This window comes from Prinia subflava, chromosome Z (assembly GCF_021018805.1).
Source record: "Prinia subflava isolate CZ2003 ecotype Zambia chromosome Z, Cam_Psub_1.2, whole genome shotgun sequence".
Taxonomy (NCBI): domain Eukaryota; kingdom Metazoa; phylum Chordata; class Aves; order Passeriformes; family Cisticolidae; genus Prinia; species Prinia subflava.
The window spans coordinates 69866891-69893006 of NC_086283.1; the positions used below are offsets into that span (position 1 = coordinate 69866891).

The window sequence follows — 26116 nt, forward strand, 5'->3', positions numbered from 1 at the left end:
TGTGCCAATGGTACCTCTCTGGGAACGAGTCTAAGAAAATACAGAATGCATTTTGGAATCGTTGTGGAAGACTGGGGAAGCTGAGGGTGAAACAGCCCTGCAGACACCCAGGTCGGTGAAAGAGGAGTGAGAGCAGGTGGTCTAGCTGCAGGAGCAGATTCCCTGGAGCCTGTAGAGAAGACCATGGTGAGGCAGCCCATGGAGGTCCACCCTGGAGCAGGTTTGCTGGCAGGACTTGTGACCCCGTGGGGACTGGAGCAGCCTGTTCCTGAAGGAATACACCCTGTGGAAGGGACCCATGCTGGAGCAGTTCATGGAGAGCTGCAGCCTGTGGGAATGACCCCATGGTGAAGCAAAGAAACAGAGGGAGGCACAAAGACTAGCAGAGTGCATTGTGTTTAGTTGAACCAGCTAGTGGGTTAAGTATGAATGTATACACTTAATCATTATACTATTGCAGGTGTTGAGTGAGACAGTGTTATTCACAGTGTAATTGTTCTGGCATTTCATAGGGCCAATGCTTAAACCTAGGCAGTGCTCAGGGCATTGTGTAAGGAATGCACAGAATTATTTTTTCGGGAAACCATCTACATATTCCCTCTGCACAGAGGAACTTTCATTCATTAATGAAATTAATGATTAACCTTTCTTGTAAACTTTGGATTATTTCTGGAGTTAATAGAAAAAACAAATGGTTTTGCTTCCTGGTTATCTTCTTGGCTATAAATGCTTTACTGTCTACACTAAAGAAAGGTGATCGTTTCCTAAGTGACAGCTATTTGGGGACTACCAAAACAGAGTAAGTGATCACATGTGGCATTCACTCTTTCAGAAACAGTGGGAGCAGAGATGAATGGTCTATGATTTTATGACAGTTTGGCTTGTAAGGGTTTGAAAGCTTCCACTGCAACTTACACTGTGGGCACTAGAGCGAGCTCGTGGTACGGTAAGAGTGCCCAAAGTCCCGCATTCATAGTGCCACCCACAGGGAAACTACTGGAAACTAGAGGAAAAAAAATAATCTGAATGCAGCCCAGGGAATGTGCGTCAGATAAATAGTGTGCAATCAATCACAAGTTTTCAGTGTGGGGAATATTGTGCACAGAAATAACCCGTTGTTCTGGAGGTGTGTTATTCTCAGCACATGCCTCTACACACTCTTACAGCAGTAAATACCCTCACAACTGATTAAACTTCCAAAGTTTGTCATTTGAATACAGCTCAGTAGAACAGTGAATTGCCCAGCAGTGAGAGGCCCTGTGCACCGGGTGTGTTTTGCAGAGAGAACTTTGCTGGTTGTGGTTTGGCTGTGCTGTGCTTGGCAGCAGGAGGAGGCTCTTTCCTGGGGGGGAGGAGGGCAGAGCGGTGAGTCAGATTGCAATTGCTCTTCCTGAGGAAGTAACAGATTGAGCCCTTAACATCTGTGAGCTTCGGTTCAGCCCCAACACTCAATATTTTGTTTATTGTTGCTACAGTGTGGGATTGGGCTCCCACCTGGGAAAAGAAATGGAAGTCTCCAGGATGCTGTGAGAGCAGCATCTAGTAACAACTGGAAATACCCACAAGGACTGAGTGGTCATCCTTTCAGTACCAATTTTATTTGCATAATCTCCTATGTAACCATATTCTAGAGCACCTCAGATCTGTGGGCACTTCCATAAACAAGTACTTATAGAACCTGGTTCGTTTTCAGTGCTGATTCTGCCCAGCATCAGATCCTTCATGATCTTGAGAAAGCCATTTCAGCTCTAGTCTTTCATACTCCATAGTCTTCCATCTCCTGTTCTTCTATAGATGATGGGATATTCAAGAATAGGATTTACTTTTGAATTTGCCTAGAAGTTAGCTGTTACATGGCGCAAATAATATCAGTCTCTGAGGTACTTCTATAGCACAATTTGTTGTTTAAATACCAAATAAACAGGCCTTGTTGACAAGTCAGGAACTTTTACAGCTACCTTATTTTTATGCATAGAGTGGGATTAAAATCAAGCTCATGCTTCAAAATAATAAAGAATTTCCTCAACAGATTGATGTTTTTTCCTGTAATACAAAATAAAGTACACCGGAGAGACAGTACATCACTTCTGTATTTTATGTTTTTAAAGTGAAAGTTATCTGTATTTAAAAGATGCAGAATACAAAGAACCACTCTGGATGGAAAGGCATTTGATGGGTTCCCCCAACAGTCAGAAGAGCTTTGTTCCAAAAATCATACAGCTACCAGAAAATATCTGTATCAGTCTGAAAAATGGTATGACACTACTGCTGCTGCTTACCAAGGTGAGGTGATGGTAGGCGGAAACATGAGCAGAGTAGGTGTCAAGGCACAAATCAAGATCAGGTGCCATAGTTTTCAGTGATTGAGCCATAGTATGATAGTAATAGCAGAATATCCACATTCCAAACACAGCCAGACAGGGTTTAACAAAGTAAGTCAGTTCAAAAAGGAGGACCAAATTTACTTTATTTTGTCTCTTATTGAGCAGTGTGGACTATATATCCTATATATACTAATGACATATATTTGTCATTAATATTTATATTGACATTTCAGACATTTTTCACTAGGAGAAATCTGCCAAAAATCCCACACACTACCTTGTAATACTGAATGTGATGATGTTTCTTTTCTGTTACGCTTCAATGCCTAGAGCAGGTAAGTTCTTTTCATTAACTAAATTTTTGTGTGGTGCGCTGAAAAATATTTGGTGTATGTTCTAACATCTTTTGGCTAATAGGTTAGGTAACTGAGTTGGGCTGGTTTTTTCACTCTTACAAGTCTTATAAACTAGGGGCTTGCAAGTGTTGTGGGTACTGTGGGACTCTTAATCCCATTGGAAATGGTTTCTATTGTCTGCTTCTAGAGATGGTGAACACCTTGGAAACTTTTGCTCAGGGGCAATAAAAGAATTGACTGACTTGCTTTTACTTTGTCTTTTTTAACACAGCTAAAAGATCTTTTTGGATTATAAAGATAATTTTCAAGTACTTCATTTGCTTGCTCAATGGTTTTGCTCATGCAGAGTTGCAGAGGCCTGTTTATTGGGAACAAAGACTTCTCTACGAACGTAATTGAAGGGGAAGATATTTCTTGCCATGACCAGGAACTAGATACTGAATTCCTGCTAAAAACTTTCACTGAATCTTGCAAAAGCAAGGCCTCCAACAGACGGTACGTCCCAGTAACCTTAGTGCTGTTATAGGTGGGTAATGCGATGGTTGGCTCTCGCAATTAAGGGATGAATATTAAGAGAAGTTTGATTGATGTGTAGTTACGTTACTGTGATTCGTTCTCCACGTAGCCCCCTTCCCTTCCCTTTGTATTGCTGACACTGGACGCCCTTGGGAGCCGGGGCAGTTGGGAGGAGGCAGGCTTGTCACTAGGAGGCGGGGCAAGGCAGCACCTGACCTCCAATCAGGTTGCAAGAAAGCAGCCTCCACCAATGGAGGGTGAAGAAGAGCTGATTGGCAGATGCTGGGAGGGGCCAGGGTTACCTGATGCAATTCCCAGGGGTATAAAAGGCAGAGCGGCCATTTGTGGCGGTTTAGTTCCACGCTCCCCATGCTCCTGTTTCTCCTTAGTCAGTTATTTGTTCTATTTGTTAAGGTTTAATAAAGGTTTGAAATTTTGAAGTGGGAGGTTCGTTTCTCGCAGTGCTCTAACAGTCCCTTGGGTTTTGAACACAGATGTTTTTTGCTGTGACCAAAGATGCCTTGCTTGCAGCCAGGTCATCCTCCCCATCTCCCCTCTCCTCTCTGCAACCAGTCTCTGGCTGCTAGTGCAGAGGGGACATTGATGGGTCTCAAGCCCTGAGCTGGTCACATGTTTACGTCACAGAATCCAACAGTATGGCTCAGCTCACCATAGTAATTACTCTCTCAGTTAATGTGTTTAGATAGAACTACTTAGAAACCCCCAATGAGAAATTCTACATAGCTTGAATCTAATATTTCTATTGATTCCTTTCATCTACAGGAATATCAGCATATAGTAGTATTTCCAGTCTAGCTTCCATGCTCTTGTCTTCATTTATTCTTCAGTGACCCTACAGTAATTAGTAAGTGGGGATTTTTTGCCATTGAATCCATTGTTTGTCACCTTCAGAACCTGAAAAGCAGCTTTCCTGATGAGATGTTGAGGAGAGCCTACTGCGTAGTTAACAGTGCACACATTCTTATGCATCGACTGCAAATGTAAATGCAAACATTTTTATAGCTGTTGTCAACAACCTACATCACAGGAGGTCTCATATCCTTGTTTTGGCAAGAAACATTAATTTTGGCATTTGTTGCACATGCCGCTCAATTAAGTGGAAAATTCAAGCAGGGGGCACAAGCAGAGCTCTATGGAAGCTCTCCATTTGATTCCATCAGAGACTCAGGATTTAAGGGAGACCGAAGCCCTGGGTCAGTCAGGGCTCAGTGAACTGCTGAGCAGGTATGAAGTGACACAGTAGTAGAACAAACTTTTGAAGCAGAAACTAGTTGCTTATGTACATCTACAGCTTTGAAAATGCATCCTGTGGTGAGAAGTTAGGGAGGTGCCAGCAAAAGGTTATAGTGTTACTCCCATAACACAACCACACTATTTCATCCTAAACGATTCTTCAGCTGAAAAATCCATTACATTTATTCTCTCGTGGGGGGGGGGGGGGACCCAACAAAAAACAAACAAACAAACAAACAAACAAAACCCAAAAAAACCCCAACAAAACAACAACAAAAAAACCCCACACACAGTAAACTCCCACAAGGGCTAAAAATGAGAACTAAAACAAGAAGCAGACTGGCAAATAACCATATGTCACATTCTGTGGAAATCAGGTGCATATTTGCATTACTATCAAGTTACAAGTAAACAGATTCTGCAGCTGAGCTGAATCTTTATTAATAGATGGAAGACTTGAAATGCATCCTCAAAAAACTGATTTGGTGCAGTTGCTTCCTGAATTAACAGCCATACTGAGATTTAGAACAGCTAAAAATTCCAAGAGGTTCTGCTCATAGAATAAATCCAGGCAGATCCTTTAATGAACACAAAGTGTTGCACAAAAGGTTACTTTTAAGCTGTGCCTTCTAAAATGGCCTCTCAAGCTGCAACCAAGGACATGTTACAGTTCCACATCCCAATTTTACAGAATTTTTTTCTGTGCACAACATACAATCATTTCCTCCAGATAACCAGCAGAATTGCAGTTGTCTCTCAGAAATACCCACTCTGCCAGCTTCCATCCCAACCATCCCAAGAATGTAAATGAAACCAAAACACTACAGGTTTAGATTGTCTGTATTCCATGGTGAGAATTCCTCCCCAGCTTAAGTAATGAACAATTTTACTCAAGAATACATGAAGTATGGAATAGCCTTCTGTCTAGAAGCAAGATGGAGAACAGTCAACCAACAACATAAACACCTTTTCCTGTAGTTTGCTTGTACTCCTCTTCAAGACTTGCTCTCCTAATCAGAAATGAGATAGGAAGACAAAATACCTCAGCCAAGGTTCTCCCAGCTACAAACAGTAGCAAAGACTAATTTTATTTGATACTGTTTTATAAAGGGCCTTATTCTCTGTTTCCATATTTTGTAGCATGAGCCTCTCAGTTCTAGTTTTGGGGTAAACCATAGATTAGAGTGTCATAGGATGCTGGAACTGTAGGATTAAATATATTGTCTTACTTAGACAAAGTCAAATGCCTGTGCCTACATCAGGCAGTAGTCCTTATCACAGTGTGGATGGCAAAGCAAACTTAATGAGGTCTTTGTCTCATCACAGCCCTTCCGCCCAGAAAAGCGCTGAGCTTTCTTTCCACATTTACCTAATAGTTTCTCATATGATGGCACAGCTAATCTTTGGGAGTGTCCAGACCTCTGAAATCGAGTTAGGCAGCCTGTAAATGAGACAGCTTTTTGGTTGGGCAAAGAGACTCACTTTAGTTCCAAGGATGAGATAATTTTTCTGTTGCTGAATTATCAAGATCCTTGGAGATACAGAACCAGCTCTCTTGAAAGTAACAGCTGATCTCATGTCAGGTCCCTGGACTCATACCCTTATTCCCCCTCTGGCTCAAAGCCTCGTGGGATAATAAACCAGTTGGCCTCAGTCTCTTCTATCTCTGCCATCTCTTAGTAGGCCTAGCAGATCATACACAGTTGTGACTCTCCACAAAAATAAAACTGACCCCTAGCGAATAAAGTAAAAAAACCACAGTATTTCCATTCCAGTCAGTGCAGTAAGCTGAAAGCATCAGCTCAGTGCTTCTGGAAGGGGGAAAGGCTGTCCTTTCATGTCACAGAAATCCTTAATTAACTGTAGGCTATTAACAGCCAGGGAACTTTCTTCTCAGAACTCTAACCAAGCCCAGCTACTGAAATAGATTCCCCAAATGAAAGAGTAAATCCTGCTCAAGAAAGCCAAGTAGTTTTATAACACTGCTTGGTAGTGGATCATAACTAGCGCATTTGTATTCCCACACAAGAGAAGAAGGGTTGGTGATATGCGCCCTACTTCAGCTGATTTATTCCATCAACATCACCATACTCCCTGTATGAGGAAACCCCCACACAACTTAAATGTAACAATATTTTTCACCCATCATTAGCTGCAGCTTGGCCAGAAAAATCAATAATAAATGAATTCTGAAAAAACAGAATGTCCCACAAGTACCTTGCAAATGAAGAGCTTTAGGGTGCTGTGAGGTGCCAGTGGAAACTGGTAAACAACTGTGTGAAAAGCAAACAATTTTCTCGTAGAATGAACTGAATTTATGAAAACCTTCAGAATTATATCCACTAAGATGTTTCCTTACAGGACACAAAACAACTAATGAAAAAACCCCAAGGTATCTAGAAAGGCCAGCTGCTGTTTTGTTTCTGCTCATATTTATGTGCACAGTCAAATCACATTTTAACCCCAAATATCTAATACAAACTGAAATAGAAATTAATTTGTCATGAAGCCAATGAAAAGCATGATTCTAAAATCCAGTGCTAAGATTTTTAGAGTAGACAGTGGAAGGCCTTACATGTAAAAGTAATTTAAATCTAAATCACAGTAACTGTAGGAAGCTCTGCCTTTGTCTCCACCTACCATACCAAGACTTTCCCACAGGGGAGACAACAAATAGCAAATAAGTTTTGATTGCTTGGGAAAGCTGGGTAAGCCAAGTACCTTCTTAATTACATTATTTTTAATCATTAAAGTCTGCTTCTTTGTTTGAGACTGTGTAATTATGGTACACCCCAAAGTTATAAGACACCTCTTTTCAATTTGCTCCCTAATAGAAAGAAATGCTGTAAGGGATGTTTGTCCAGAAACTGGTGTTGTGCTAGCAAGTAGAAATTTACAGATGGTTAGAAGATACATATCAGCACCTGTATTTCCCAAGCTCACAAGAAAAAGTGAGTATTGATTCAGGAATATCTTGCCCATAAATCTCAACTTTAAAACTGGAAAACAGAACTCTAAATAATAAAACTGAGTAGTAAGAAAAGAGAGATCACTTCAGCAATTTTTATTTTAAACATTAAGAAAATTTGATTTGTTACACAGACTGAGCACTATCGTAACTGCAAAAGAAAGCTCTTTGATATAGTATATATAGAGATACTATTCCTTTGTTTTTATAGACATAAAAAAAATCATCTTTAACCTATAATATTTAATATTATATATTAATTACAAAGCTGCAATATAATTTCATCTGGAGTATGTGAAATTCAGCATGAAAAGATTAAAATATTAGAATGGATAATTATTTTAGAACCTCTTTCAAATGGAAGTTTTCTTGTTCTGTTGGGTTTTGTTGTCTTTTTTTTCACAAATTGGAAATAACTAAGTCTAAACTTTCTGAGTAATAGTCAGAGTGTGGTTTTGCACAGCAGTTTGGTTTTAAGATAAATAGGAAACTTCTTTCTCCCAAAAGAAGTTTCATTTCTGTGAAATGCATATAAGTAAGATATTGTGGAACTTTTCTGGACAATTATAATCTCTTTTGACAGTTGTTTTATTCAGATGACAGATGTTTGCCACTTAACCATGAATGTTGGCTGACCTGCCCAAATCTCAATAAAAAGCAGTCGTAACAAAGTTTTTCTGCAAATGGTTATGTAAACAGGAATCTTCATCTCATGTATCTGAAGTATACCCTCTGTAATACAAAAGAAATTAAAAAGAACTTCTGGGGAAAAAAAAAAAGGCTCAGAAATATATGTACTGAAATCACAGCTAAATGCTTACTACACTGATGAGGGTATATATTATAGCCAAAACAGTATTAACAGCTAAATCAAGATGTAGATTATTCTTTCAGAGATCAAATTACATTGCCAACCCAACCCTCACCCCCCAAAAAAAAAACCCCAATCAAACAAAAACCAAGAAACAAAACAAAACAAAACTAAAAAACCCAATTAAACAGAAAAGCAGTTTTATTCATGTTTTTTTCATTAAGTGAAGCAAGTAATGTAGTTATCTACTCTTCTCCTTAGGTTACCATGTAATGTAATCCTGGGGTAAAAACAGTAGGAAAGGGGTTGACCTGTCTTAAGTGTCAGCTGCTCAGAATGGCAGCAGAAGGCAAAGGAAAGCTGTGGTAGACAGCCAATGCTCATCATAGAGAGACCATCCGAGCCCATGCAATGCACAACTTACCATCCTTCTCGTAACGCTGTCCTCTCTGACAATGAAGTGGAGTGGATCCCTCTCTGCTAGACCCTGAAAAGGAGCACACTCTGATCCCCCTAAAGAGCTACATGCAGAATTCCAGTTTACCTTTAGTCACTTTATAGCCGTTACCGCTAGAAGGGGCTGAAAAGTGACAGAAGCCAACTGCCATCACAATCAGTTCCCTGTTTTTTTGGGAGACTGTAATCTCACTAGGGAGAGATATGAGAAAGCAATTGGCCATCTCCTCACTCCATTGTTTTACAAGAATTTATGGGTGGGGTTGAATCCTTTTTTAGAAGAGACGTGATTTGGTATTTTCCTTTCACGGAAAAAAAACCAAACAAAACCACAAATCACTCCACATCAGTTCCTGAAAACTTCCAGATTCCTGATGATCTCTGTACCTCCTAAATAGAGATAAATCTCAAAAGAACTCAAGGCCAAGAATAAGGCTTGTAATTTACCCAGTTGTGTCTTTTTGTTTATCTGTGCATGCAAACATAATTAAGGGGTGGTCAAAAGTTCTAGTGAATCCCTTCTAAGGTGTCCCATACAAAATGGCCCCGATAACATCCCTGTATTTTGTTTTCATTGGGTGGATGAGATCATGCTTCTTTATGTCTTGCAAAATGTATCCAAGGTCTGATTTAGCACTTTTTCAATGCCTCTAGAAGGAGGCTATAAAATTAGTTTTAAGTTCCAGAACTTCAACAACGTCTGTTTTGATGGCATTAGGCTTTACATATTAACTAAGCATTGAAAAGACATTAAAAATACACATCACCTGAGGTACCAGTAAATGACCATTGTAAAATGAATCTGTGATGACTGGATTTTAATGTATTAATAATTATTATGCTATTAAAACACAGTATTATCAATTTTGCAACACTAAATTATGGGATTATGCTACCCATAATTAAACAGTACCACTGTAAACTTTTGTAAAAACTTGACTATGTCAAGTTTCTGCTAGAGGGTCAATGCCTTCATAAAAGTGTACTACAGGCAAAAATGCTGTCAGTTTATTTCTGAATTTTCATAATTAAAGCTACTATTTACGTATGCTGCAGGGGGAAAGAAAATTAACTGCAAAAGCATACAGTTCGAGTGCTATTCATGTCAGAAGTATATGATAGGTGTTTGGAAACCCAATACAATTGGTTTCTTTCATCATTATGGAACATACTTTTCTGTAACTCAAAGTGAATGCCAGACAAGAACCTGTTACAGCATCTCAGAAGAATGTAACTCAATTGTGAGCTAAATATAAGTTCCCTTAGCTGTCAAGTTTTCGTGCTTATAATCAGATCTCCATGGGCAATTTTCACTTTTTCCAACAAGTAAATGGCCAGATAATGCAGCTCAGTAAGAAGGTCCTGGGTACTGAAAATATACATGGCTCATATACATGTAAGTAGGTGTAATTATCAAGTACAAAGATCATTTCAGCAGCTTTTGTCCCAGAGAAAATTCAAATTTGAGCAGTCAAAATATTCTGGTTCATGGCCAAAAATAATCTTCTGTGCTTTATAAAGCACATGCATGTAATAGACCTGGTTCTAAACAAGGTACTGTCTCCTCCTTTCAGTAACTGTTACCATTCATTGCAAAAGATGCTATTTTGCGAGAATCAGGACACAATTTAAAAATAGGAGTTGTAGATAAAACTATTTTAATTTCTAGAAGCCAAGTTTCTTTTTATTCTCACCCAGGAGGAAGAATTGGTAAAGAAAACAAACATCTTTCTCTTTCTAGGTAGGAAGATAAAATAATCCACCAGAAACTAAACTGTTTACAATTTATGCGACTTTCTCCATGATGTTGTATCCCTATACATGACTTCAGATGGAGAGAAACACAGTGTATTTACTGTTTAGGTAAAGGGCAGGAAAGGATCTTACACAATATTCCTTCAGATGTCAACCTATCAAGTTACTTCCTGGCAAATCCTGATGTACTGTCCTTACATCAGTTTCCAGTCATTTCCAGACAAGTAGCACATCAATCTTCTCTCTCTCTGCTGAACACCAGTGGCTTCCATAAAATGAGTTCACATTTTCAACACATTTCTCTGGCACATTTCCAGGAATATTGACAGCCTAATTATCAACCTAACATGAATAAAACGTAAATTTCTCTCTTAAAAATCACAACCAATGCTGAAACCGTATGTCAGATGTTGCAATGCTTTTGTTGCTGGCACAATTTAGAATTTAAAATATGATAAGGGAAAAAAAAAGACAAGAGAAGTTTGGAGTGCAAATATTCTTTGGTTTACTCATAAAACAAAAGGACACAGCAAACAGCAAAAACACTGGCAATTAAATAAACAGCAAATTCTTTATATGCTTCCTAACAAAAAGTCTTTGGCTGTTTGAAATGTATTAACTTCATGCTTTTAAGTACATTACAGTGTCTAGAAAGTCACATTTTTTATCCCCAATGTCAAGACAGAGAGAGAATGAGGGAAAAAAAAAAGAAGGATATAAGGTAGGAAGTACAAAAAAAACCCGAAAAAATTATTTTAAATTCCATTTTTTCATTAGTTAAATAGTATATAACACAAGGATAACACTAATTTCTGTTTCTACTTTCATTGTACACAAAGCAAATTGGCTTGTAATTTATTTATCAACTTTGGTGAATTCACATCATACACATCCGACTAGTATATCAAATACACCAACTCACATATTTTTGAAAAGAATTGTGACCCTTCCAACCCAAATGATTGATTCTATGATTCTATTAGCAGAATTTTAAATATATTAAGGAATTGCACAGAGAAGTCATTGTGTTTTATCTTATCATAGGCAGAGTTGAAATTCTGTACCACAAGCAGTTTCTTGGGAATGCTCTTCCCCAGTTCAGCTATTTTCCTGTAGCTTATTCCTCAAATAATCCCCGTGTAGTCAAAGGAAGCAAGCACCTGTGCAGATCTATAAGGATCTCCACTTGGAGATCCTGCCCTGCAGACAGGAGTTTTCACCTCTGAGCTGGAGATGCACAAGCCTGCTGTTAAGACTCTATGTGACAGCATCACTGATTTTATTTAAAACTCATAATGCTTCATAATGGCAACACTAGGAAGCTGTTATCTGTGCAGAGAGCAAAAAGACTATAACTGAATCAAATGTCTATTTTACAAGTAAATGAAAGAAATTACAGAGTGTACGATCACCATCATAGTCTGTTACCAACATTACTGGATTCTGATAGTTTAGAATTAATTCTGTAAATTTATGAAATATGCGGATTGTCTGACAGCATATTGTTTTGGTTTGTATATCTACCTTGCAAGATTCTTACACTACTTGAACCATTCTCTTTGATTGTCTTTAACAAGCTGTTTCCATAGGCAAAGCACAGTAAAAAAAGTCATGTGCAGTTTTTCTTCCAGATGGACTATGAATAGCAACAGATAGCGCATAGTAAGGAATCAATTAATAAAAATATTTAGGAAAGTTTTGCCATAATGTAAAAAAACCTCTTTGCATGCTCCCTTATTCCTTCATAAATCAACAGTGTTCCATCTAGAAGTAACTCATAGGCAGTCACCTCTAATACAAGTACTTATATGTTCCCCTCATCTAGCATTTTGTTGACACCATCACAAAGTTTCTGCAAATGGATTTTATAAGGTCCAAACGGATTGTACAAGGCAGCCAAAAATTCACAATCAGAGAAGTGATCAAACACGTTGTTGACGCGTCCATGCGACTTCGCTGTTAGGTGACGCTGAATGATTTCATGAAGCAGCTCTCTACATTCATTTAGCAGTTTGGACAAAAAGTTCCTGTCAAAGGTATAATCCACCTGATGGAAACTGACCACGGTCTTAGCCAGCTGATGAACCTTCTTCTTGAACTTCTCCATCAGTGCTATTTCATCCTTATTAAATTGGTTGTTCCTGTAGAGAATTGCCAATTTGAGGACTATTTTAATGAGGTTTTTGATGATCTTCTCCGCTTCCTTTTTATTTTGTGTATATTCCTTTGTTACTCTGTAAAGCTCATCTAAAACATCACTGCTTGTATCATCGATCAAAGTAGTTGCTATTGATTTGGATACCATTTTTCCAAGAATCTTCTTCTGGGCCTGAATGGCCAGACTTTTGGAGTTGAAGACATCTGTGGCCACTAGGGGAAGAAAAAAGTGCAGTCAATACTTCCAAACAGTCTCTGGACAGCAAGTTGAGGAATATTTCTATATTTATACATTCACTATAGTCTTACTCAGTGTCACAAAAATAATGCCACATAGTTGCAGAAAAACCTCAATTTTTAGGGATTCCTAAAACTATCTTCTCTTTAGGTTTACATTCTTTCAGACTTTTCAGAAAATTCCAGCTGAACTTGCTCAGAAATTATTTAGAACATCTCCATCTCAATATATGGATTGATGGAATTTCAAATTGAGCCAGTAAAACTACCCTATTTGATCAGGTTAATCACAAATCTAATCTGATTCTCACATTCATAATGAGATTTGAAACCAGGTTTATCCCAATGTCATGGCAAATAACCACTGTTGCTGAAAGATAATAATTCAGTGAAGTGACCATTACAAAGCCTATTCCTGCTTAGCATTTTACATGATCAGTGAATGCAGACACCACACTAATTTTTTTTAGATATCTATTTTATACAGATCTCTAGACATCCATGCAGAAATATAAAACAAAGACAAAAACCCACGGTCAGCAAACAACACTTGAGATTCTCTGTATGGAATCTGAAGACATCAGCTTTCAGAAGAAAAGCAAGCACAAATTATCGTTTCTATGTCCTATTCTTTATGCAGTAAAAACAAGACATTTACTTTCTAGAGACTGCCATAACAATTGTGAGCATAACCTTTTAAAAGTATCTTTCTGTGACCAATGAAGTAGATTCTGGACTACATTTCCACCTCTAAAACTATGTTTGATTGCAGTAATACACCCAATTGGGTTTTGTACTTTTCTTCAGACACTTAAAAGACACCAAACAGTCCTTCAGAAGCTTGACTTGTGAAATGTTGTCATGTGTTATGTTGTCAGCAGCAGTTTTTTAAAGCACGTTCCCTTGGCAGCACTCTCTCAGTTAAGACACGTGAGTTGGTGCTTTCAGGTGGAATTGTCTAAGAAATGGCTGCCTTTGTGCTGCAGCTCTCCTGCAGTCTCAGACAGACCAAGGAAGACTACATCTGTTTACATTTACTATACATATGAAAGGTTTGCTGAGCAAACACAGGGACTGGAAATATTTTCTTTATTTTTTTTTCCTTTTAATGAAAACATCAACTCTGCAGATGTCAGACAGTAAGTCCCTGAATTTGGAAAAGGTTTCCTCTTAACTGCTGGTATGTGGGCAGCTGGGTGTGTTCAGACACAGGGTGCCGCAGGGATTCCAGCAAATAGAAGAAACTTGTCCTTCAGGACATGAAACACAAATCTGTATTTTTAATTCAAGAGTATCTTAAGAAACTTAATAACAAGCTCCTTTTTTTAATCATCCCATAAACCTTCAAACAGGTTTGTTTGTTAAAACTTTCAGTGACTATCAGCATTTTGTTTTGATGCATGAAGTGTCTGAGCACATTTTTAAAAATCTTTACTACAAGAGGACACTCAAAAACCAAAGAACCCTTTGTTAACTATCTTGGGCAAAGCACTCAAGATCACAAGACAGACACACTTCTCAACCACGAAGATACCGGAAGACATTAAAGATGCTGAGCAGTCATCTTGAACTGAAAATATTTGATTTGTTTTCTGTGTTTTTAAAGCTAAAAGTGCAACAGTTACTATTAAAGTAAAACTAATCCAAGTTTTTAAAAGGGTGGTCAGATATTACAACTCAATGGCCAATGCTTTATAAAGATCTATGGATGAAGGATAACTTTCTTTTTCCCTTCCAAAACAGGAATATCAATTGTTATTTCATAACTTCTATTACTTAAAGTCTTCTTAATGCTCATGATATCTTTTCTGACACTCCACCCAGACATAGATGTTCCTACCGTTCCTACAATAGCAGTTACTGTTTCAATGTCATCTTTCAAAAATTTACAGAGAAAAACTTACATGATACAATATATCTGTATTTTTAAGTATTCTTTCCCAGGATACTGTAGGCATTCTTATAAAATAATATCACACTGAAATCTCCACTGTAATTCCAGCCTGAACAATTCTGTATTTCTAAATACACATAACCTGTCTCCAGACAGTCATGCAAATACTCAGGTATAACTCTATTAACATAACCTGCAAAGTATCAATTACAGGAAACTGAAAACATAACAATATGCTAAATATTTTATAGTTTTTCAACCAAAAAACCCTCTCATATTACATAATTTTGCATTTTACAAAGTACAGCTCAATCTTTGCTAACCAAAACAAGAATTCCTCCATTCCAAAAGCTGCTGAACTCTTAAAGGTATTTTTCTAATATCTGTCCAAGTTTTATCTGGGGCTATCCAGCAAGGCTTACTTTCTAGCTACTTTGCTATAAGTACACCAGAAGTTAGCTTCATTTTCCCTGCTCTTACATGGGTTCCAATTTAATAGCTAAATATGTAGATTTCGTACTTCAGTATTTCAGCCAATCCAAAAAATGAACTTGCAAACTCTTTGTAGTTTATAATCATAATTTTTCCTCCTCTATCAATGACAGAAAGACTTAAAATGTATTTCAAAGCTTGAATAAAACTCAGTTTAAGTAGTAAGATAATAGAACTTCTTCAGAATGAACACACATACTTCCTTAAATAACAGTAAAACTACTACTTATTTGATCATCTAATGTAATTGCAGTTTGTTATTGCTGACATCAGAAAGAAAAGCAAAATACCCAAGGTGAAGACTGGCCTGTGGCATACTTTTTCTGGTAAATCCAGCACACACGTTATCGTGTGCTTTGAAACATTGTCAGAAGCTATCACAGAGTGAATATGGAGTTTTCCTCCTCGCTGTAAGGGCAGCTCTTCTCAGCTACCTGTCTCTCCTGCCTGCAGTGCTTCATTTTGCTTTGGCACCTCAAAATGCAAAAATACATCTCAGTGGTTTCATTTCCTCAAAGAGAGAGCTGAAAGGAAATTGCAGTGCTGAGCGAGCAGTGCAACACTGAGGGCTGTTCCTGTCTACTGACAACTGGAACAATTCACAGACAGGGAGGGAGAAGAAAGGTCCTGTGACTCCAGAGGACAGGTGATGTGTCGAGAAGAGGTTAAAACATTAATCCGGTATCTGCAAGTGGAGATGCTCAGTGTATCAGAGGTGCCTGACTCACAGGTTGTGCTGGGGAGGGCAGCGCTCCCAGCTGAGGGCTGCCGGGCACCCCCTCTCAAACTTCTGGCTGCAATTTCAGATACAAGCCCCTGAAAATGCACCTTTGTACAACTACTTAGGGATGACTGTATGTAGCCACTTTTTGAAAGTAATTACAGCAGCTGGCCTGGATGTCTGACCACACCTTTTGTGTTGACAGGTTACATCCTTGCACTTTAAACTGAAGTAGTGTCATTTCTCTGGTGACCTGTGGGTAATCCCACTAATTTTAACCATCTCACAGCTTGGTTTACCTCATGACTGCTCTTTATAGTTCCGATTTCTTTCCTCTGCAGTTTTATACTTTACTTTTTAAAAGTTTATTATCAAAAAATATCCCTTTGAGATAAATGGGATGTCATTTTCTGCACAAACTACACAAATAAGCATGATAATGTACAGTAAAGCCATGCCTCCACAGAGGAAAGTAGTCCAAGAGGAAAGACTCTCAGAGGAAATCCTGCTCCCATTACTTGGAATTTCACAGGATCAGTCTTGGGAATAATGCAGATATCTGCAAAATCTTCTAAATTATTATTTCAATGAGCAAACAAGGCGCTAGAGACAGCCTCCTGTGAAAGCAGTGAGTTTAATGATTATGAATTTTTTTTTATTTTCATAGCCAAGCACACAGTATATGTGCTTAACATGGTATTTTGTGTATTGAAATTAATAAATACCAGACATATAGAATTCCATATGTGTTTTTCACAAAGTATTTCATCATACAGAGGTTTTCTTTAAACTGTGGTGGAACTGTAAACTTTCAGTGAAAATTTATAATTGTGGTTAATATATTCTCAGGAGACTGCTATGAAAGTACAAGAAGGCTCATAGTTATGGCTGCAATGCTGACCTTTCCCTCACATGGAAGCTAGCGCACCTCCCTCCTCACTGTGGCAAATTACTATTACACTGTTACCACATACCCTATGTCTCAACTTTATTTAAACAAAAAACAAAAAACAAAACAAAACAAAACAAACAAACAAACAAACCCACACCAATTAAAAGGTAGTATTTGGAAAAAACCCAACTTTTTTTTTCCACAAGACAGTCTACAGTAGATTCAACATCACTTGCAGCTGAGTGTATGCAATCTCACGTACACTGACAATGAATACTTGAGTCACAGAGTATTTTTAAACTTCTCATAATGAAGGAGCAGGAAAAAAAAAGCATCCAGAAAAAAACGTGCAGTGAACCATCATAAATTCCATGGTCAAGTCAAGACTGAGTTCTCTGAGACTCACTGTGTTGATAGAATAGTCCCAAAGGAAGAGAAAATATGAGTGTAAAACACTGCTCCCTGAGACCCAGTTCTCATTTTAGTGACTGGCACATCACGTGCTGCATGAGTAAGGCCCAAAAATGATGAGGGTTTTTGGGAACAAAAACACCAACATGGGCTTAAGAGGAAAGAGACAGCACTGACTGAGGGCTTCAGGCAGCGTTTAAAAGACTATCACATACCACTGAGAAATGTGGGAATGGACTTCCTGCCGGGAACCCTGTGTGGATGTGTGTGAGAAGTACAGCTAAAAGCCTGCACATGCCATACAAATTGCATGTTCAGTCAGACTCCTATAGTGAAAGAGCACCATTTCCCTGGAGGGAGGCAACTTGAAATCAAGTGGAATTAGCATTATGCTCTCTGAATAAATTGTGACCATGAGTCATGCACCTCCAAAATCATGAGATTGCCTAGATATGAAGGGATAAAAGATTTACTGATTTTTTTATCTTTTTTTGCCTTCTGCTTTCTGGATCTTCACAGGTTTAACCTTGTTTTCAGGGATGATACAGGCAAGAAATGTAAAAAAAAATACATACAGAAGCATAAAAATATATGAATTCATGTATAAATACATGACCTTAGGAAGGTAAAGCTCCAATGGTGATAAACTACAAGAGTTAGTATCAGTGAACAAACAAGTCCTGAAGTACAAAATAGGCAGAAGTACTTATAATTCTGTTACCGAGGCGGTAACAATTTTCACAATATACTTATTACATGACAATATGGTTAAAAATTATTAAAAAACATGAGTGGTAGGATACAGACTATGAATTCTTAAGATATGAACAAGGTAAGTTGATTTTTTCTAGCTGCAAAATGATATATATATAGCTTCTTCTTAATAACCACTTGAGTGAGTCACAGTTTTAAAAAGGTTTTTAATGCTGTTTTCTTTTTTCTATTTTAAGAAGAGAGTCAGTGTTTTGATTCTTATCTCAGTGTTTCAAAGTTTCCTGGGGGAAAGGTATGCTAAAATCCTTACAATCCTTCCCAAAATTCTTCTAGAATTCCTTCCAAAAACACAGCAGTTCCCAAATGGCCACTTCAGCATATTGGCCAGTCTACACATTCACAAGCTTTTGTTCCCTTACTGGCTTTTCAAAAGCTGATGAAAACTGGGGTTTGTACCAGATGTGTAAGACCAGAAGCACTCAGAGCTTTCACTCTTCAGCCTCAGACACTATGACTGCAGCTTCACAGCTGGCTGAGGGCAGGAGTGGGAAGAGAGAGACCAGGACAGCCACAGAGTTTATTGATAGAAAGACGTCAGCAGGGCACATAGGCTGGGCAAGCACCATCAGGCAGTGGAAAACCCAGAGAGCATTCCTCCTTCTGCTAAGTGCAGAAGGAGGAATAAAATAACCCCCCCTTGGACAGGGTCCTGTACAGTACTTGCTCCTTTCACATGCACCTCCTCTACTTTTTAAATTAATGTACACAGGGTCCTTACTGGAAGATCAAATATTTTACTTGGCACCTTGTGTTTTAAAAGAGGGGTTTATATATGAATACCAATTTTAACTAGAAAACAGTTTAAACTAAATCTTTCAATGCATACAAAGCACTCTTTCATGAGTAGCATTTGCCTACAGTTCTGCTAATAGGTAAATTGTACTAAATTCTGTCTTGCCATAATAGTTACCAACTGAGCGTACGATGAGAATGTTAATTATTCAAGCAACGTGCACTAGTTCTAGCATTCACACTGGAAGACCTTCAAAAGGAAAAACACCTCATCTGAAGCCAAGCCTTATGCATGGCAAATATTACATGAGCAGTCTTACTGGATTTGGAAGTCAGCTACAAAGCTGCCAAGTCACTCTGGAGCAACAGTTAATCAAACAATTTCAAAAAACATATGGCTAACAAAGCATTTTTGAAAATACACAATATTTCTGATGTGCATACTCATACAGAGAGTGAACACATATTCATCTACAGAAAGGTGAGAAAAATAAAAGAAAAGCCAGCAAACACCATTTAGAACAGCATCTTTTCACTCCATAAAATGCTCAGTAAGTCATTGCCAATATGCAAAGCACAAGTGATATTGTTATATGTTTCTGGATTTTGCTATTTAATTCTAACATTAGTGCATTAAAATGTCCAAAGTTTGACAAACTGCAAAAGATGATCCACATTCTCGCTGCAAAAAAACTCCCCAAACCATTAAAAAACCCAGAAAACAAAATACTTTTTTGGTCGAGAGGTGAGAAGAATTGCCAGAAAAATGTACCTGAAGGTTAAGGCTGGGTAGCAAGGAATGATGCTATTTCCAATAAGAATGGAGCAGAGTTTTGCAGTCCCATGGGAGCAGTCAGTGCCAACAAGTTATTCTGGTTTTACACGCTTGTGCTTCCCACAGCCAGCCTGTGCATCACATGATACGTATACTGTACCTCATCTAGAAATTTTAAAAAGCCTCCTAAAAGCCATTTTCCCCAAAACTTCTGCATGTATTTTAGTAACAGTGCAGCTTTTAAAAGAAGAAGAAAAATTGGTTAACTTCTGATGACTACTCTCAGAATATTTCAGAATACGTTGGATATTAAACCGAGAAAATGACAGTCACACAGAGCAGTGTCATGAACTTAATTTGGTATTTCAGTCCTCTGCCACAATTTGTTATCCTTGTTGGAATGTAACAACTGCTGCAGTGATGTTAAATACGCAGCCTGTGTATTTCAGCTGTTGGCCTTTTCAGGGCTGTATCAGGTTCCTCTGTATCTACCAGGTGTCCATGCACAGTGAACAGCAATACTGACAATTCTTTTCACAGGAAATAAAGAGTATCTTATGTCATTCCTTCTAATCAATCAAATGCAATGCAGGTACTCTATATTTTGTCCAGCCTAAGAAATACACACCAAACTGCAGCAAGGCAACAGTGCCAAGCTCCCTAAGCTAAGTGGCATCCATCATTTGAAATTTAAAAAAGTCATACCTAATTGCTCTTACAACCATCCTGGCTCACAAAAAATAAACCCCAAAACTTAGCTGTAGGCACAGGAACTACATACATATAGAAAAAGGGTTCCTGGCCTAACTGCAGAAAGAAAACTCAGAGACCAGCAACCCTGGAGAACTTGGAATCCATTGGAGAAAATTAAATTTGACATGGGGGCAAGGGTAGAATTTAAGATTAAGATATATGTTGCAAAACCACAATGAATTGGAAGGTCCAGAGGAGATGCCAGTCTGGCATGAGAGGGATAGAGGACTTAATCACAAGACAAATGTCACGACCTGGCCATCAAAATGCAAAGGACATGTATTTGAATCACATGTAAAGAAAGTCAAAACAGAGGCTTCAGAGAGTTCAAATGACACAGAAGTTTGTGAGGGACCTTACAATGGCTTTGAAACTAGTTAATAATGTTTTTCCTGTATTTCTAGTTCTGATTCTCTGTTCTTCTCCCCGTAGATCCGTAGTTACACTGTCTGTTTCTTACAGAGATGATGGGAGTCCCTTGTCATCTGTCTTTTCATTTTAATGTTTAAAGTATCACTACCATTCATTTTAATGTTTAAAGTATCACTTTATGTGTGTGTGTGTGTGTGTGTGTGTGCAAATAGAGAGATAGCTATATATAGATATATATATATATAAAACTAACTTCTGAGGCACTGAAGACTGCTACAGGCCAGCAGCTTAAAATCTAGTAGTGATTCACAGGGCTTTGAGTTCTCAGGTGTCTGGTTGGTATATTCATTTCCAATATCAACACTGAAATGTAGATTATAAAACACAAAAAAAATATCCCATCTAAGAATTTTACTTATGAAATATTGGCTGTTCTTTAGACCTAATACACTGGTGGCACCCTTCATCTCTTTTTCAGTTTTTAATTTTTTTACTACCATTTTTTTCTGTTTTGTAGCACAAAGGACAAATTTTATGGCATTCAATGCATGGCTGTACAGAGAACATGCGCCTTGTCTACCTTCCATACCAGTCACTCATGGTAGCTTCCATGATTGTGGAAGACTACATTAGTGGCTGAAATGGTCATTTGCTCTGCATACCTAACATGTTTACTTTCCTCTTCCACAAGGAACAAAATAAACACAAGGAACTCTGAGTTTTAACTTATTTTCCCATTATTTAGTAGCCATAGCCTCTTTCCTCTCTATCCATACTACAACTACCACGACCTTTATCCAAACATCCAGCATCAAGAGGTTGAGTCTTTCCTCTTTTTCCCTTCTCTACTCCCTTGCTGTCAGATCAGAGCAGGCTTTCCAAGGCCCAAGCACACAGTTTATCTTTCATAAGCTTTGCTTTGACTCCTCTTTATTTCCTCTAGAGCCATCCAAACCTACCTTTAAAATATTTGCCTTAACAACACCAAAACTCTCAAACATAGATTAAGACTGTCAGAACAACCAGCCCACCTCCCCATTTATCTTAAAAGTTTGGTTTTGCTTTCACCAATGTCATTAAGCTCCAGTGGAATATAAAACATAAGAGAAAAATTAGGTCTGCAATATTGTAAACAACTTAATCTTCTGTAAAATTGAATCTTTGGTTAAACATTATGTCTGACACTGTCATTCTCTTTTACATCAGGAAACAGTATTATTTTGATACAGAACTTTGTTATCCAGCAAATCAGTAGTAATTATTTTTAAAGGTTGCAAGTATATTTACTGACTAAAATCTGGACAGCCTCCAGAGGTCTCCTTTCAGCCTCAACTCTTCTGTGATTTGTAAAATCTGCATCTACTTCATAATTCTCTTCTTGGGGCAAAACATATGAGACTTGACTACACTGTTTTTTACAGCTGTTGACTGCTGCAGAATTTGACCATTTAGCTTCTTTCTACTGGCATCAAATCACACTTTCAGCTAAGCAATGGACAGCATTGATCAGCTATGAAAGGACATACAATAGCAAGAAAGGTTGTTGTGCGTTGAGATTTCCTAGATTATGACCCATAGTAAGAACAAGGGAATGCAAATTCGAACCTACAGAAGGAAAGCCCTCAAGTGATGAATAGAAACACCAAATATTTGCACTGAAATAAAAATACCAATACTTTCTCTTTTCCTCACTGTTCTGCTGTCCTCTCCTCTCCAATTGCATGGCATCAGGTAATAAGCCACAACAGAGTGATCAACATTTAACTGCAAGTTACTGATTTTGATACCAACTTCTTGTTGCAAAGAAGGGTGAGTTTAAACATGCATCCAGGGTACAATGTCTTGTATCACAGAATTTAAATCTCTAATTTCCAGCATTGAGGACAAGGCTGTGAGCTTGATGAGGACATCTTACCACAAGACACCAGAGTCAAACTTTATTCCTACCCCTTCCTGAAGTATCCACCATTTGGTTTCACAGATGCTTAAATTCATGATTCATGGTTTCAAGTTCCTAAAGTCTACATCACCATTTCTCAGTGAATGTTTTTAAACTAAAGTTTTTAAGTAAACAGAAACATCCATTCATTTTCTTATTCAGAAGCAGTAAAAACAGCCCTTGGAATCAGTAGCTGAAATATTTGCTTGTGTCATCTGCTTACTTCTGTTAATATTAAAATGAAATTTTCTTCTTTCTAGAAATACAACTTTCTTTGTAGAATAGTTTTGCAAAGTGGAGATAGCAAAAGTAAAACCATTCCTCATGAAAGTCTCATGTTTTAAAACAATAGAGGTGCTTCATTTTTCAAAGTTTTCTCTACACCTCTTTGAAGTTAATTAAGTGGATGGTTGTCTCTGCATGCAGTAAGTCAGTTCTTTATTAATTCCTGTATGAATGTAAATATTTTGGGATAGATACTTGAAGGTATCACATTCTTAGTGATTCACTGAAATCACAGGGCAGCTAGCAAAGCCTTTGAGAAACTTGCTATTTCTGGCCTTTATAGATACATAATATCATCTCAGAATATGTCCCTGGAATTTCAGGTTTCAATCATTTCAAGGATAAATGTGCTCAAATAAATGAGGTGCTTATTCCCACTTTTCTGATATTTATGCTCACTACTGGAAACTGCCAGCAGAACAGGACTGTCTGCAGACACTCTGACATTTGTATATTATCTGTCAAACCGAAATGTACGTTTTCCCTACTGCTATGCAAAACAGACTGTCTGATCTTTCACTACTAACCAGCATAGTTACAAACACTGATACTAAATTCTGCAAAAGGTAGGGAAAATTAAATTACTTTTTACAGTGTGTATCCAATCTTTTATCTTGCTTCTGCAGAAGCAGTTCTGTGGGGAAGATTTTGAGTCCCATGTTCCCCAGACTGCATCCAACAGCCACCCAAAGATGTGAGCTCTCTACTTCTCACTGCATGCCAGTGAAGCACTACAAGTGAACCACACACAACAACTGCGACAGGGACTTAACTGATGAAACTGAGTCAAATCACAACCCAACCCCGGCAGGGAATCTTAAGGATAAGAGCAAAATTTGTGAGAAAATATCCCAAAGTTATGAATGTAGAATGAATATCTCAAAGAACAGGTCTCTCAGTTTCTCTTCTCCTTCAAGGTTAGACTGTCTCTAAGTGACAACAGGTTTAAGGCTTGTGCTTTTGCTGACACAATGGTTAAAATAACTACATTTTTGGCCATTGCATTTTATTGCTAATCCCACCATGTATGCTGTTCTGTAGTCATGACAGAGGTGCCTCCACAAAACAGGAAGTGTACACCTACCATTAAAAACCAAAAGCAACTCATCAAATACAATTATGCAAACCAAGAAAACATGAACATCTGTAACTTTCAGATTTCGCACCATAAAAAACATCTTAGTGTCAATATGTATAAGGCTATTGTTCAGATTAGTGCTACTCATTAATGCAGAACAGCCAGTTTAAGCACTTAAATTTCTTACAAATTCATAAAAAGCAATTACTACTAATAACAGTACTACTGCTGGATACTACTGCAACTATGAAGTATCTAACCAGTACACAAACATGAAAAAAGAATGTTTAAATTTGGGAAAAAAAAGAGTGATTTTTGATTTAAAGCCATTATGAAATAGATTAAACTATTTTAGCCTACATTTTTGAGTATGGAAAAATGAAAAACAGAAATTGTTTTACGAAATAGCATAAGTCTTTCATACTTCTTGATGAAGTACTCCTCTCTTACTACATTTTGTGATCTAGTTGTAGCAAAAATCATTCCAGAAGTTTGAAATAACACCTGTAAAATAGTTTTCATTTGCTTTATTTATTATTAGAAGGACACTAAATGACTGAGTGGAGAGGGGATGCATTTCACTTCTCAAAAAGCAGCATTTAAGACCCCTTCTGAAATTGTAATATTTAATGGAATGTGTTGACCAAATCATAAATCAATACTGATAAAAGAAATTATGTCTCTTTTTGGATAAATTATACAAATTACAATTAGTGTTTCAGCATTACATTTTCCTTAACCTACTCCTGGCTAACCTATAACAAACCCTCTGTTCTTAGGAGCAATTCTTTTACCCTGTTACTACACTTGGAAGTAGTACTGGTAAAGAGTACAGCTTTACCAAACACAGCAAGGTCCTTCCTGTACCCAGATACTTCTTTTGATTCTGCAGAGATTTGCTGACTTTTGCTCCTGGTCTCAAACTTCTGTCTCATTTGTGGCAGCCCATTGCTTGGAAAGTCCCCAGGGAAAACAACCCAAAGGTGCAAGCACTATAATACAGAAAATGCTATCATCAACAGACAAATGAAAGGAAGACTGGGAAAATAAGTCTCCAGTACCACAAACAATCTTGGAAGATTCATAGAACTTGAAGTCAAAGTACTTTCTTCCCTTATGTGGAATACTGTGAACAGTACTGGGCTGGCCCATATCTCCCCAACAAAGGAGATGACAAGCAGGTGCTGACATGAAGCAAGTCCTACAGGCTGTCACCAGCATGGTTAGGGAGCACCTGATACCAAAGATGTGTTGAGAGTGCTAGTGAGGTTTGATGAAAACAACAGTGGTCCCTACCAACGTGTGTAATTTGTTACTGAATAGTTACAGAGCAGACTGAGCTAGGATGTTTTTGAGGATGCACAGCAAAAAAAAGAGGGCAAGAGACACAAGCAGCATCAAGGGGAAGTCTCATTTGGAATGACCACCTTCATAGCAATATTGAAGTACTAGTGAAGTGGTTGCTAGAGAAGTGGTGATATCACCACTCCCAAAGACACTATCCATGCAACTGGAAAAAGCCTGAGCAACGTCATCTGACTTTGAATTTGGATCCTACTTTAAAGCTGGCTCTGCCTCCAGTGGAAGGTTTTGCCCAGTGACCTCTAGAAATTCCCTAGAGCCTCAGTTAATCTATGATTCTCGCTATCAACCAGATAGCTCAAGGGACTGTATCTTATTTGAAACTAAGCATGTGAACCTTGCAATTCATTTTGGATTAAAAGATTTGCTTGCACAAGTATAATTATATTAATGGAATTTTCTCAAAGCAATCTAGCATTCAACCCTACAATCACAGCTAAATGATTAACCTGTTAAGTTTCAGTGATTCTCTGAAGTAATCTATCAGCTACAGCCCATGTTTATCCCACAGCCTGTGCTCAAATTACCACCTAGCTTCCTCATCTGATCCAGTTGCACAGATTAATAAATACATGAGGTACAAAATGTCCTGCAGAAAACAACTACTGCATATGGACTCCCAAATGTGTTATACAACAAAAAAAACACCAGTTCAACTAATTAAATTCTGAGCCTGTAGGAAAAGCAATCAGAGTGGCCATCTGATCCACTCACAAACAGGTTATCTCGAAGATAACACTGATGCGGCCAGGAAAATAAAAACAACCATTGTCTCAGTTTTGAAGAGGAGAGGTGCAGAGCT

The 26116-nt window shown here is 38.0% G+C and overlaps 1 protein-coding gene across 4 annotated transcripts in view; it reads right to left on the minus strand.

Annotated features, from left to right (window-relative positions):
• Window positions 1–10921: 10921 nt before the first annotated feature.
• Window positions 10922–26116, minus strand: part of TNFAIP8 (TNF alpha induced protein 8) — a 59059-nt gene continuing 43864 nt past the window's right edge. For all 4 annotated transcript variants that reach the window (XM_063423614.1, XM_063423612.1, XM_063423613.1 and 1 more), the window contains one exon: window positions 10922–12810. In XM_063423614.1, coding sequence (XP_063279684.1) covers window positions 12245–12810 — 566 coding nt within the window. In that variant the 3' untranslated portion in view covers window positions 10922–12244. The remainder of the gene's footprint in view (window positions 12811–26116) is intronic.